The 15,376-nt window shown below is 34.7% G+C and overlaps 1 protein-coding gene across 1 annotated transcript; it reads left to right on the top strand.

Annotated features, from left to right (window-relative positions):
- Nucleotides 1-11,711: 11,711 nt before the first annotated feature.
- Nucleotides 11,712-13,627, top strand: LOC144557014 (flotillin-like protein 1). Its single transcript, XM_078305555.1, has 2 exons — nucleotides 11,712-12,742; nucleotides 12,977-13,627. The coding sequence occupies exons 1-2, from the start codon at nucleotides 11,810-11,812 to the stop codon at nucleotides 13,475-13,477; spliced, it is 1,434 nt and encodes a 477-aa protein (XP_078161681.1). The 5' UTR covers nucleotides 11,712-11,809; the 3' UTR covers nucleotides 13,478-13,627.
- The last annotated feature ends 1,749 nt before the right edge of the window (nucleotides 13,628-15,376 follow it).

The raw sequence follows: 15,376 nt of genomic DNA on the forward strand, positions 1-15,376 counted from the left end.
TTAACAAGTCAACGCGCAGGGGCAGAGTCAATATTTGCAGTATAATAAGATGATATTATAGGATGAGGCATAATTTTATAATTATTTAAACATTAAATTTGTTTTTATATTTTTTTAGAAAGAAATAAAAGTACATTTTCAAAAGAAAAAGTTTAGAATGAGACTTACTTTTTTAAATGTTTAAATCTCAAGTATATTTTATAATTTGTCCGACAAAGTTAAACCAAGAGAAATGTTTCCGAAGAAGGGGTGTAAACGGATAAGGATAATCCGCTCTGTATCTAGAGATTATAGAATCTGGATTAAATAAATACAGATAATTTTTGCATATGGTGAAATAATGGCGGATACGGGTATGAATAATTTCATGAAGGTATAAACGGAGTGGCCGATATCTGGATGTATCCGGATCCGAAATTGCTCCCAACTGGCTCTGATTTTACTGTTCCAGATAGAAGTTGTTATATAATTATTTCATATTCATTTCAGTCTTGGTTGTGGGATAAACGATAATACGATCCGGTTTCCAATTTAATTTCTTTTTTTTGCTAGTGATGACGCTACAATAGCGTTATTTTCTTTCTTTTTAACTCCATTTCATCACGCTGCATCCTTCTTCATTCAAGACTTTAGCTGGTGATTTAGTCAACTTTTAGCCTCTGTTAAATTGATTTTAGCTATTGTTTCAAGATGACAACAAGACACTTTTTTGTCCTTTATATTATTTTTTATTTGTTAATTATAATTTTTTATTTATCATATTTTATTTATATCTTAAAGTGTATAACTCAATTATTCGACAATTATTTGTTTTATATCTGTATTTGAATTCGTATTCGTAGATTATTCACTCCATATCCGTATACGTTTTGGTTTTAAACTTTAATATTCATTTATTATCCGTATACGTATATGTATATCCGCTCATTAAAAGACGGATAGGTATACGTATATCCGCTCCGAATCCGCTCCGTTTTCACCCATAATCGGAAGAGATGTGATATGTTGATCAACAATCCATTTTGGCAAGATGCATGCAAGAGGATGTGATATGTTGTTCAATTAATAGAGTTTAGTCATAACTACTGTTATATATCCTTCCAATGCAATTATGTAGGGGTTTATCAGGTCCGGTTTAATCGGTTTTAAACTGAGAGAGTTGGTTTAAATGGTTTGGTTTTTTCGGTTAAATAGATCAATTCGGTTTGGTTTAGAAATTTTAAAACCGGTTAGATCAAACCGTGATCAAAAGTTTTAAACCCACACCCATCCAATCCATTTTAAAAAAAAATTCAAAGATTAAGACAACCAAACATTGGTTCTTTAGCACTCCTTAAGCTCTTAATCCTTCACTCTTAATCATTTGTTGCCGAACGACCCATAGAGATAGCTTAGCCACCCTAACAATGAACTTAGATACACCCGCATCTTGCCCGCTACAGTCAGAGGCAATTGCTATAATGGAAGCGGTGATGTTTGTATTGATAGAGGGATGACGGACTGCACCTTCTTCACTGGCAACCAGGAATTGAGTAATTAAGGCCTGTAATGCAATGCAACCGTCAATGCAGGTTGAATGACACGCTTTCAATGAAATTTTTGAGACTTGGAGAAGACTGAAGGAGAACAGAGGCTTTAAATGTTTTCATATAAACAGGAGCCAAAACGATATATATGCGTACTGTTTTGCAAAAAGACAGAACGCAGAGCAATATTTAATGGATGCTTTACATATCCTATATTTCTAACTAACAGGGATTCAGGGAATAGACGTTTTTGCAAGGGTGCAGTTAAGGGCTGGAGTAAGATGCTGGTCTTTTATGCTTTTTGGCTTTTTTTTTTTCCAAGCAAATGTAATGCCTAAGGGCGCTTTTTTTGTCTCCCACTGACAGGGAGTCCGAACATAATCTTATTTAGGGCTACACAAAAATTTCGTAGTTCGTGATTCGATTCGAGTTTGATTCGAAAAAGTTTGTAAAAAATTCGATTCGAAATAGTTCGAAATTAATTCAAACCAAACTCAAACTGGACATGATTCGTTCGAAACAGGTTCGCAAATTATTCTAGTTTGAATCTCAAAGTAACATGAACCGTTGATTTCTACTTATGACTTATGTTCGCTGATAACTTAAAAGATAAGGCCGTCCATCCATAAGTCATAACTCGTAAGTCGTAATTCTCGCTCTCAGTTCTAAATTCTAGAGGACATTTACTACTGGCTTTTGGCTACTATGATCACTCTTCCTTATCGTAAAAAAATTTGTAAAAGATTTGAAATTGAGTTCGTAAAAAATTCGATTTGAAATTAATTCAAACTAAACTCAAACTTAAGTAAGTTCGATTCGTTTGCAGCCCTAATCTTACTAATATTATCTTTCTTGATCCTATCGTTTTCTTAAAGAAGTTTTTTGAAAAATAGTGGTATTTACCACCGATTTCATTTGAAATCAAAAACCATTACATATCTGTCTTGGTACCTAAAATTTGTACTAAAATCAAATACGACAAGTTTGTACAACTGTTCAAAACAAAAACAAAAACAACATAACATGCCCACAACAAAGGCAACATCATAAGAAAACACAAAAACATCATAACATGCATAAAACTAAGTACTACAGATGTAATAAGTATTCATCCTCCTCGTCGCTAGACATTGGATATGGGGGGTTGCCATCCCCAGTACCCTGCACCAGAAGGTCCAAAGCTTGGGTCGGTTCTGGACTTCTTTCCTCGTCCAACAGAAGGAGATCTGGGAGATCCTTAACATCAAAAGACATTATAAGATTTAATTTAAGGAAATAATCATCACCTCTAGATTGACACCAAAATTGAGTTAAGAAATAATCTTAGCACCTATAACCTTAATAGAATAAGGGGGAGCTATCATTAAAATATAATTTATTTCGTTCTAACCAAATAATCCATAGTATAGCCTCTCGTAATAATTCAATTAATAGTCTATCTTTTAAAGGAATAGAAGCATCAATCAACCATAAATCTTCTAAAGTATGACAATTATAACTAAAGTTATTATACTCAGCTATCCAGTTCCATATTAAGCTAATGTAAGAACATTGAACAAAAAGATGCTCTGTACTCTCTATTTGATCATACACATTTCGTATCTCCTTGCCAACCTTTATTTACTAAGTTAGTCTTAATCAAAATCTTGTCATTTCGAACAAGCCACAAAAATATTTTAATTTTTAATGGAATATGAGATTTCCATATGGTGTTATATTCAGAATTAGGCATTCCCCCATATTCTAACCATTTATAAAAGGAATGAACGGTAAAGTTATCATCTGTGGACCATCGCCATATAATCATATCTTCTAATTGGTCAGATCGAGTAAAATGAAAGAATCTATTTTGCAAAGCTAACCATTCCTCCATATATATACCAGTTAATTGTCTTCTAAAACTAAGTTGCAAATAAGAATTAGTAAAAGCCTCAGCCACAGACACGAATCTATTGGTAACAATTGAAAATAAATTTGGATACTGATGCTGTAGAGCATGTTCAGTATACCACCTATCCAGCCAAAAAGCTGTAGATTTACTATTACCTATTTCCTTATTTAAACCTAAGTTAATCACTACATGATCTTTTAAAATTGATCGCCATAATGGAGAACACACTGAAGGGTTAGTTCTACTTCCATACTTACTTAAAAGTATTGATTTCCATGTACCATGGACCGAATTATCAAGAAATCTAATCCACCATTTAGCTAAAAGAGATTGATTTATTAACTTTAAATCTAACACACCCAAACCACTTTTTTTTTTTTGAAATCTTGTCAGCAGCTGACAAGTGATTTTATATATATGAGTAAAATTACAGGCCTATCAACAGTTCGTTCTCCCAACTGTTGGTGCAGCTATTACCTAAATCAGAGTATCAACGTCTGTGCTCATCTCTAAACCTTTATTCTATTACAACTAAGAAAAAAAAAAAAAAAAAAAAAAAAAAAAAAAAAAAAAAAAAAAAATAATATTGTAGTTCTACAAATCAAAACTAAATTATATATAACTTCAGCAGTATTGTCTCCATAACTTGATCTCCTGAGCACATCTTCTTGCCAGCAAATTCGGGGGAATTCTTTGTTCGTTAAAAACAATATTATTTCTCTGTTTCCAAATCATCCAAGCCACACATATAAAACAAACCAGCCACTGTTTATACGAAAGTACTCCTTTCCTCTTAACCATCTGCCACGATTTTTCCCAAACCAGGTGCACCGTCATCGCCGGCATTATGATAGGAGTATCAATTATTTTTGTAACTTCAAACCAAACCGTTACCGAATATGGGCACAGGTATAATAGATGCAACACTGACTCTACTGGGCAATTACGACACAGAACACAGTCGAGTTGTATTTGCATACCTCTTCTCCTTAGCGCATCTCTAGTCAGTAATTTTGTACACAGAACTGAGTAAGCAAAGATCCTTGCTGTCGGAGGAGCCTTGCACTGCCATGTTTCTTTGAATGCTGCACTTGTTTTGCCTCCTTCTGACAATACTCCATACACTGATTTGACTGAGTATATCCCTGTTTTGTCCCATCTCCACTCAATTATGTCCTCTCCCTGTGTGAAGATGAGTAGGTTTCCATCGAAATGCTCATTAGGATTAATTTGTTGTATATCTGCCCATGCCTCTTTGAGTGATATACGCGGTTTCTGTGATGTTGGTACCCTAGCATATGCTCTCGGCCCTTCTTGCCATGAATCGTACCAATATGAAATTGACGTACCGTCTCTTACTACCCATTTCGTGCTCCATATGAACAACCTTTTAATTCTGCAAAGCTGCGACCAAAAGAAAGATCCTGTGACATTCCAAATTTTTGGCTTGACTGTTATAGCCCCCTTCTTCCGAATTCTGCAAATGGCAATTGACCATAGGCTTGCTGGTTCATGGTAGGCCTTCCACCACCACCGCAACATCAGGGATATGTTAACCAGTTTTAAGTTTGATACACCCATACCACCACATTTGGTCGGTAAACACACGGTTTCCCAGTTTGTTACTGATATTCCCCTTTCATTCATATTATTCTTGCCCCATAGGAACCCTCGACGTATCCTGTCAATTCTATCTATTACCCACTGCGGTAATTGGAAGCAGGTCATGTGATATATCGGAATAGCCGACAAAACTGACTTGACAAGTTCTAACCGGCCACCTCTTGATAACATCTTGCTTTGCCAGCCACATAGTTTGTGCTCTATTTTCTCAATCAATGGCATGTACATTTCCTTGGTTGGTTTCTTCACTGTTAATGGCATGCCTAAATATGGTACTGGAAAGTGAGTTTTAGTGCAGCCAAGGATTTGTTGCACCCATTCAAGCATACCCCCTTCCACATTAATCGGTACAAAGGTGCTCTTTGTGTAATTAATTTGAAGACCCGAAACGGATGTAAAAAGTTTTAATATCAATTTGAGGGAAATTAATGAGGTGATATCCGCAGATGCAATAATTGCGGTGTCATCCGCATATTGAAGAGCCAATATCGCCTCATTTATTTTCCTTGTAATTTTCCCTTGTAAAATTTTGTTTAGAGAACCCACCATTTGTTGAAAAACATCAACCGCTATGTTGAAAAGCATCGGGGATAGCGGGTCACCTTGCCTAAGCCCCCGCTTATGCACAAAAAAATCTGTTGATTCCCCATTGATCAAGACTCGTGATTGTGCCGTTTGCAATAAAGCTCTAACCCATGCAATCCAAATTGCCGGGAATCCCCTTGCCTCCATCACTTTAAATAGAAACTCCCACTCTATTGAATCAAAAGCTTTTGCAAAATCCAATTTGATAAAAACTGCGGGTTTTTTTGACACCGAAATGTGCTGCAGAATTTCTCTAGTGGCCACAAAATTGTCGGTAATTTGGCGACCCTTTATAAAAGCAGTTTGGTATGGAGAAATGAGATCCTTTAATGACAGCCCCAATCTATTAGCCATAATCATGGAAATAAGCTTTGGTATTATGTTAATGATGCTAATCGGTCGGAACTCTCCAACTGTTTGTGGGGATTCAGTTTTCGGTATCATAACTACATTAGCAAGATTAATGGCCGAGAGGTCTATTTGGTTATTAAAAAAGCCCCAAACAATGTTGCATATCTCATTTTTCAAGGTTGGCCAGTATGTTTTGAGAAACTCATTCGGGATTCCATCCGGACCCGATGCCTTGTTCTTGGCCAATGCTTTTACCGCTAGATCAATTTCAATCTCACTAACTGGTGCAACTAAATGTGTAAGTGTTGGATTTGTTGAGTATAGGACCTGGGGGTTGAAATGCATAACCTGAACCGAATTACCCAACGTTTGCTGCATCTGTTGTTGGAATAGATCTCTGATCAGTCTTTGATCCGTAATTTGCCTTCCCTCATGATTGAGAATTAACACTGCATTCCTTCTTAAGCGTGATGAGGCAAAAGCATGAAAGTATCTACTGTTTCGGTCCCCTTGACTTAACCATTTGCATCTTGCTCGTTGCCTCCACTTCTCTTCGATGTTATTTGCCAACTCGAATGCTCGTTCTTTAATCTTGCATCTTAACCTTTGCTCATGGTTCGCTAGCAGCCGCTTTTCTTCAATCCTGTCAAAAAATAGAGTTGCTTTTTTGCAATTGATTAGTTGTGTATCCATAAATGAGAATGCATTTCGGTGCCATTGTGACAGCTCTCTGTGAAGGGTTGTTGTTTTTTGTGTGAATCTTTGCAAGCTAGTTTGTGGATGAACATCCTCTTGAGTCCATAGTTGTTGAACCAATGTTCTGGGGGTTTCGTATTTTAACCAGAAAATTTCAAACCTATTTTTCTTTGGGCGGGTTGCTCTATTCTTGCATGATAACACCAGCGGAGCATGATCTGATACCACCATCTCCATTGCCTCAAGTTGCACCACTGGGTAATTAATTTGCCACTGAGCCGATGCAAAATACGGTGGTATCAAGTGATATTTTTTCCTTGTGAAATTTACCCCATGCCAAAGAAATTTGTGTCTAATTTTATCTACTTTATTTCTAATTTTTGCAGGCAATCTATACATAGACACCCAATATAAAGGGATTGCAGATAACACAAAATTTAGGAGGGTGACTTTACCTCCTAAAGAGAGTAAAGACTCTTTCCAACTTTGAAGTCTCTTTTCAATCTTATCTATTAAAAGTTACCAATCTATATCAGTTAAGACTTTGTTATTAATGGGTATCCCTAAATAGGTAAGTGGTAAAGAAGCTACTTTGCATTCTAAAATAATAGCCAATTTCTCACATTCTAAATCAGATAAATTGAGAGGGTACATTTCACTTTTGTCATAATTTATTTTAAGACCTGAAACATTTTCAAAGGCAAGAAGAAGTCATTTAATATGCAATAGAACATCCTTATCAGTTTTAAGAAATAGTAAAGTATCATCTGCAAAATGCAGATTCATAATATTACCTACATTAGGGAAGTTTCCTAACCCATCAACATATCATCCCAACTTAGCTCTTTGCAAAATTTTGTTAAGTACATCAGTAACTAAAATAAACAAAAAAGGGAATAGAGGATCCCCTTGTCGCACCTCCCTTTTACAAGAAAAGTATGGTCCTAAAAAACCATTTAAATTTACACATGTTCTACCACCTTACAAAATTAATCTAATTCAGTAATAAATCTAGAATCAAAGTCTCTAAAGGACCTCTAGTAAAAAAATTCAATTTATATGATTAAAAGCCTTTTCGAAATCTAATTTAAATAAAACTCCCTTTTATTTTTTAATTCTAACTTGATGTAGTATTTTGTGTGCACAAACTACATTATTTAGAATTAATCTATCCTTAAGCAGTCTGAGAAGAGTCTGTATAAGCATTTTTCAAAGAAAAAGAATAGAGACAACGACCAATCCGGCGTAGTACCATATCAACATGCAATGCTAGGAACAATATTAGAAACTGATCCATAATTTCATGTTAATTTATAACTTTGAAGCCAAAGTTTCATCGATTGTAAACAGAGGACTTTGACCCAAGAGCAATTTATTTAGTTTTAGCAATAAAGCTTACGCGATTGGATGTTAAAAATAAAAAAAATTAAGTAGACTTCAAAGACTTGGCATTTGCACCGAAATTCACACCATGTCTAATGTCTTCTCTAATTAATGATGGGGTCAACATTTATTTAAAATTGGTAATTTATATGATTTTCACATCCAACAGCACAAATTACAGTAGCTTAGAGTTAGCCCTCAGAACACATGGAATTAACATTATTGTCATCGATTTATCAACTACTTTTTTAAATTATAATGTTTCATTAAGACACTTTATACTGATCGAGTTGAAGTGGCTTAGCAACTCTTATAATAAACATATATATGTATATATAGGACTTGGCTATGGTGCTATGGGTAGCTAAGAGGCCTCCCGTGCTACGGCTCAATATTCGAGTTTTTAAAATCCTAACTGTCGATCCGAACCGTTCATCTTGTTCTCCATATTAATATGTGCTTGGAGACCAAATTTTACATTTTTTGGAAATTTTTTACTATTTTTTTAGATTTATTGAAAATCGCTGTTTTTCAGACAAATCTGGACCATAAAAAACAGCGATATTCAATAAATCTAAAAAAATAGTAAAAAATTTCCAAAAAATGTAAAATTTGGTCTCCAAACACATATTAATATGGAGAACAAGATGAACGGTTCGGATCGACCGTTAGGATTTTGAAAAGTCGAATATTGAGCCGTAGCACGGGAAGCCTCTTAGCTACCCATAGCATATTAGCCAAATCCTATATATTGAAATGTGCTTGGAGACCAAATTTTACATTTTCTGGAATTTTTTTACTATTTATTAAGCAATTTTGAAAGTCGCTGATCTGATGGTCCAGAAAATTTTACTGTTCACAACAAAACAACAATTTTCAAAAATGCTTAATAAATAACAAAAAAATTCCAAAAAATGTAAAATTTGGTCTCCAAGCACATTTCAATATGGATTAAACATCTAACGGTTCGGATTAGTCATTTGGACTTTCAAAATAAAAATACGGCGTGAAGTAGAAATGCATTTTACTTCGCAACTCACCGTAGCCCACCTCTGTATATATATATATATATGAGGAGGGATCAAGTTACAACATTTTTTGAGTTACAACAAGTTACAACAAGCATTATTTACATTTTCAAAGTCCAAATCGTCGATCCAAACCGTTAGATGTGATCTCTACAATAAAATGGGCTTGGAGACCAAATTTTACATTTTTTGGAATTTTTTTACTATTTATTAAGGTGGGTATAAAAACTAGTTAAATTCATACCATTGAATTTTGTACCCATCTTAATAAATAGTAAAAAAATTCTAACAAATGTAAAATTTGGTCTCCAAGCACATTTTATTATAGAGATCACATCTAACGGTATGGATCGACGATTTGGACTTTGAAAATGTAAATAATGCTTGTTGTAACTTGTTGTAACTTGATCCCTCCTCTATATATATATATATATATATATATAGAGAGAGAGAGAGAGAGAGAGATGGGCTACGGTGAGTTGCGAAGTAAAACGCGTTTCTACTTCATGCCGTATTTTTATTTTGAAAGTCCAAACGACCGATCCAAACCGTTAGATGTTTAATCCATATTGAAATGTACTTGGAGACCAAATTTTACATTTTTTGGAATTGTTTTACTATTTATTAAGCATTTTTTAAAATTGCTGTTTTGCTGTGAACAGTACAAAACAGTAAAATTTTCTGGACCATCAGATCAGCGACTTTCAAAATTGCTTAATAAATAGTAAAAAAATTCCAAAAAATGTAAAATTTGGTCTCCAAGCACATTTCAATATGGAGAACAAGATGAACGGTTCGGATCGACATTTTGAACTTTAAAATCGCAAAATATGAGCGTTAAGTAAAATAGTCCCTTTACTTCACAACTCACCGTAGCCCATCTCTATATATATATATATATATATGAAAAAGGATCAAGTTACAATAATTTTTGAGACTTGTAGATTAATTTATATATATATTGTCCAATGTAGATTAATTTACAAGTGTTGAGACTTGTAGAAAAAGAAAAAGCTAGTTCAATTAGTTGACTTTGAATAAAACAAGAACTATACAAAAAATATAGGGAAAATTTCTGGCGTACCCATCAAAAATTTCAAAATAGCCAATTTTCCCATCAAAACATCTTAATATCCAATATACCCATATAAATTAAACATTCTTTCTTCTATACCCATTTATTCATTAAATCTATTATTTAGTTATTTTAAAAGTTAAATAGACAAATATACCCCTTCTTTTCAAATGGAGATGTCCTTTGGAGGCAAGGTTGAATTGAACAGGAGAAAAAAGTGAAGAGACTCTTCATCTCTTTTTGCCTAAACTCATTCGCTTTGATCATGGAAACTGAAGGTCTCGGTATTTGGCAAAAGATGATAGCTGCTAGTACAGTTGCACTAGAAATTAACTCTAACTGATCATTTGAGTAGTAAATCATAGTGATACAAAGAAGCATATTTGGAGTTGGGTCCCACTTTGTCACAACAGAATATCAACAAAGAACACTGACATAGATGCTGAGATGTCAGCACAATATTGATTCTCAAGATCCATTTGATAGAATTCGAATTTTTGTTCTTTAACAGTTTTGCCTACAAATAGATAATCATTGTAACCAGTTGGATCACATTATCGAATAAGAATTTTGTGGTTTCTACCTATTCATTTTTGTATGTCGTACTTTTTTGGGTTCTTAAATTTTCTTCGAAATTGATTCAATTCATTGAATATTTGTTCAAATTATACTTTGATTATCAAACTCAGGTTAGGGGCCTGACAAAAGAGAAGAAGAGATTAATTTTTGATGAAATGGACTCTGTTTTTGGAAGAAATCACATAGCCTTTATAAGAAATTTTATAAAGAAGTTCAATTGACCTTAGGGAGCGAGTATCCTTAGATCAGGTCAACATAATAACTATCAAACAAAAAGGAAAAAAGAGGCAACCTAATGCAATGAGAATTATTGCCGAAAATGGTAGAATTTGTTTTTCCGTTGAGTTACTTCAGTAGTGTTATATTTGGATTTCCCACGGTATACTTTTTCTCTTATTCAATTCAATCCAATCTCAACTTTTAAAGAACATCTCCATTTGAAAAGAAGGGGTAAATTTGTCAATTTAACTTTTAAAATAATTAAACAATAGATGTAATGAATAAATGGGTATAGAAGAAAGAGTGTTTAATTTTCATGGGTATATTGGATATCAAAATGTTTTGATGGGGATATTGACTATTTTAAAAGTTTTGATGGGTACAGTAGAAATTTTCCCAAAAATATATATAATACTAATTGCAAACTCGTTGGCTTAACGTAGCCGCGTAAGAACATGAGTTTTCATTGTAGTTGGGTGGTATATATAAAAAGTCGCTGGGTAGGAAAAAAAAAAAAAAAAAAAAACGCGTTTGGCTTAATTAATTTGTTGGCAATTTTTTGTTTGAAGAATTCTTCGTTTGAAGTTTGAACTAGCTAGTCAACGACTCATATCTCATTAGTATTTATCCATGCAATAATTAGAATTAATCAATGACTATAAAGTTATATAACAGGAATCATCCCAAAAAAAATTACAAGAGCTCCTTAATTTCTCAGTACTTCCCTTCTCCCCCTGTATATATACACACACACACAAACACAACCCTTTCAATAAATGTAATTCAGATTCATCTAATCATTGATTAAATATTCTCTTGTTCTCAACATTATCCACACTAAATTACAATTGCAATGGCATATTTCCGGGTAGCCGGTGCCTCCGAGTACCTAGCCATCACTGGATTTCGAATCAAAGACATCAAGCTTGTCAAGAAGGCATGGATCATGCCAGGTCAAATATGCAGCCGATTTGACATCTCACCCGTCAATTATACTTTTGAGGTTCAAGCAATGAGCTCCGAGAAACTACCCTTTATCCTTCCAGCTGTCTTCACCATTGGTCCCCGAACCGACGACGATGAAGCCCTCTTGAAGTACGCCAAACTCATATCACGGCACGACAAGCTGTCCAACCATGTCAAAGAGCTCGTGCAAGGTGTGATCGAGGGAGAAACTCGTGTTCTCGCTGCTTCGATGACAATGGAGGGGATTTTCAAAGGCACTAAGGAGTTCAAGCATGCTGTCTTTGAGAATGTACAATTGGAACTAAACCAATTTGGGCTGATAATTTACAATGCGAATGTGAAGCAGTTGGTAGATGTTCGCGGTAGCGAGTATTTCTCTTTTCTTGGCCAGAAGACACAGCAGGAGGCGGCCAATCAGGCGAAGGTTGATGTGGCCGAGGCAAAAATGAAGGGAGATGTAGGTGCAAAGGTGAGGGAAGGGGAAACGAAGCAGAATGCGGCTAAGGTCGATGCTGAGACTAAAATATATACGAAACAAAGAGATGGAGAAGCGAAGAAGCAGGAGGTAAAGGTGACGACTGAGGTGAAGATCTATGAAAACAAAAGGGAGGCTGAGGTGGCTGAGGCGAACACCGAGCTAGCAAAAAAGAAGGCAAGCTGGGAGAGGGAGGCAAAGTTGGCACAGGTTGAGGCAACTAAGGCAGTTGCAATAAGAGATGCTGAATTGCAAATGGAGGTGGAACAAAGGAATGCCATGCGTCAGACGGAGAAGCTCAAAGCCGAGCATCTTAGTAAGGCGATAGTCGACTATGAGACGAAGGTATGATTTAATTTCTTAATCTTTTTATTCTTGTATGAAAAATTATTTGAAATTAACAGACCTTTCTGGTTATATATATAATTTTTATTTTATAAAAGAGTACCTACACTTGATGCATTAATAAAGAAAATATAGTAAATTTTTCCCAAATTTTTTTAAGAAAAGCAAATCCTTGATTTTGGTGATGATGTTCTGCATTACATGTCTTATATACATGAGATGATTTATTTTTAGATGCAAGAAGCAAATGCAGAGGTCTACAGGAGGCAAAAGGCTGCAGAAACCCTGCTTTACGAGCAAGAGCGAATTGCCGAGGGGCGACGAGCAGCAGCTGAGGCTGAATTCTTTGCTCGGCAAAAGGATGCCGATGCACAACTTTACGCAAAACAAAAGGAGGCAGAGGGTTTACTGGTGCTGGCTCAAGCTCAAAGCACCTATTTAGAATCATTACTGCATGCATTAGGTGGAAATTACAATTGTCTGCGCGATTATCTGATGATTAACGGGCGCATGTACCAAGAGATAGCGAAGATCAATGCCGATGGAGTCAAGGGATTACAACCAAAAATCAGTATATGGACTAATGGTGGTGAAGGCGGCGGTGAAGGTGGGGCCATGAAGGAGGTGGCAGGTGTGTATCGTATGCTGCCACCTTTGCTTCAAACAGTTCAGGATCAAACCGGGATGATGCCACCGGCTTGGATGGGGTCACTGCCGGAGACCTCGACTAATTGAAATCTAGTGGAATAGTGCTTCGTTTCATTTTCGTTGCTGAATTGTTTTGTTCAAGTGTTTTAAGAAGTCTTAGTATAATGGGAATTATTTGCTGTTCAATTTGATGTAAGGTTATGTATGAAGAAATTAATAAGATTATTATTGTTTATGTCACTAGCTACCTAACTATTTTCTTTATGTATGTATTGGTGGAATATAATTTGGAGATTTGGTTGGAAAAATGATTTAAGGTCATGTACTTGATTGTGAGTAAGAGGTGAAGTTTTATTTCACACTTAAATTGTTAAGAAAAACATAATAAATGAAATTATTTTTCAATCAATTAACTTACTCCATATTCAACCCGACAGCTTCTGCATTGCTCTAAAAAAAATTTACTACATATTTAAATATTTCGTCTGTAGTCTACTATCATAAACAAAAATTTGTTTTCTATTTTTCTTTCGTTATTTGACCAACAACTCATACATTCTATATCAGTTACCAGTTACCACTGCTGGAGCAAAGCGAGGCATTTCGCTAGTTGCTTTTGAACGTGCTGGACTTAATTTAAGATCTATTCCTGAGTGATTTGAGCTTGATAGCTTCAATTGTTAAATGTTTTTAATTTATTCGACTAAGCTTTGTACCAAATATTACCAAATCAAAGAACAAATCACAAACATTTTTACCACCCCTATTTGCGGCTTCATAGGTTGAGGCCCGGTGCATGAAAAAATCCAAATATGTACTTGACAGGAATGAAATAATGGAGATTTTTAAGAGGGATCTCATCATCTAAATATTTGGGCTCTAGTCAAGGGCTGGACTTAGTAAAATAAACTGCACTTTAATGCGATCTGTATCAAGTCTTTTGTTTGATTTTGGAATTAGAATACCAATTTTTTTTATCAAAAAAATAATAAAATTAAAGATTTTAGCAGATTTTAAATATTTCAGCGGTCAAATAATAGTGGTGTAAAACAAAATTATCTGAAATCGATAGTGTATAAAACAAAATTATCTGAAATCGATAGTATGGATAAAATCAGATAAGAATAAGGGAACATAGGCGTTTGATGGCCATCGGATTAAATTCAACTTATGCTCGGTCTAAATCGTTAGATTCACGTTGAGATTTTCACAAACGACTTGTATCACTAGACAATTTAACTTTGTATGAATCTTAACACGAATCGGACCAATATTATTAAACATCGGATTGAATTTAATTTGATGATCATCAACTACCCGCTTCCATTAAGAACTAGTATTTGATCTAGTGGCAAAGGCACATGGTCTCTATATGAAAAATCATGGGTTCGAAATCCAGATGGGAGAAATCTTTTGTTGTATTTCAAAGATATTAAATGGGTGGCTTGACCTCCAACCTTCAGAAAAAAAAACTACCCGCTTCCATTGAGTAAAGCATGAGAAAATGATGACAATTATTATTTATTTATTTTTTTGTCTTTCAACTTTCCTCTATCATAAATCCGTCACGAGTTCTTTTCTAAATGATTAGATAACAATCCACATGATGCCACATCAAATAATGAGCTCGCAAAGAGGCTGAGTTTTATTTTTTATTTCTTGATTTAGCTTTCTTTGAGTTGATAGGTCTGGGTAAAGCTTATTGAAGAAGTTCATTACTTTGTTCATCTTGACTAATAAAGTTTGGAGCTTATTAATATTGAGAACGCATTACAAGAGTTTAGTGGTACCGAAAATAAACCCTACATTATAAGTTACAAGAAAAAGCTACTGGTAAAAATAAATCCTACATCAAAACCTAAGTTAACATGCTACAAAACGATATAAAAAAAAAAAAAAAAAAAACTAAAAACTAAAAGATTATGGGGCCTGTTATAAGTTGAGGAGTCCCTTTTTCTGCTGCTTTATCCCTGCCCCGCATTGCTT

The sequence above is a fragment of the Carex rostrata genome, chromosome 7, assembly GCF_964058835.1.
Source record: "Carex rostrata chromosome 7, lpCarRost1.2, whole genome shotgun sequence".
Lineage (NCBI taxonomy): Eukaryota > Viridiplantae > Streptophyta > Magnoliopsida > Poales > Cyperaceae > Carex > Carex rostrata.

Bases quoted from the DNA above. Each gene is read 5' to 3' on its own strand.
- LOC144557014 (XM_078305555.1), top strand. From the start codon at position 11,810: ATGGCATATTTCCGGGTAGCCGGTGCCTCCGAGTACCTAGCCATCACT. The intron at 12,743-12,976 runs GTATGATTTAAT...ATTTATTTTTAG, and splicing joins TAGTCGACTATGAGACGAAG to ATGCAAGAAGCAAATGCAGA.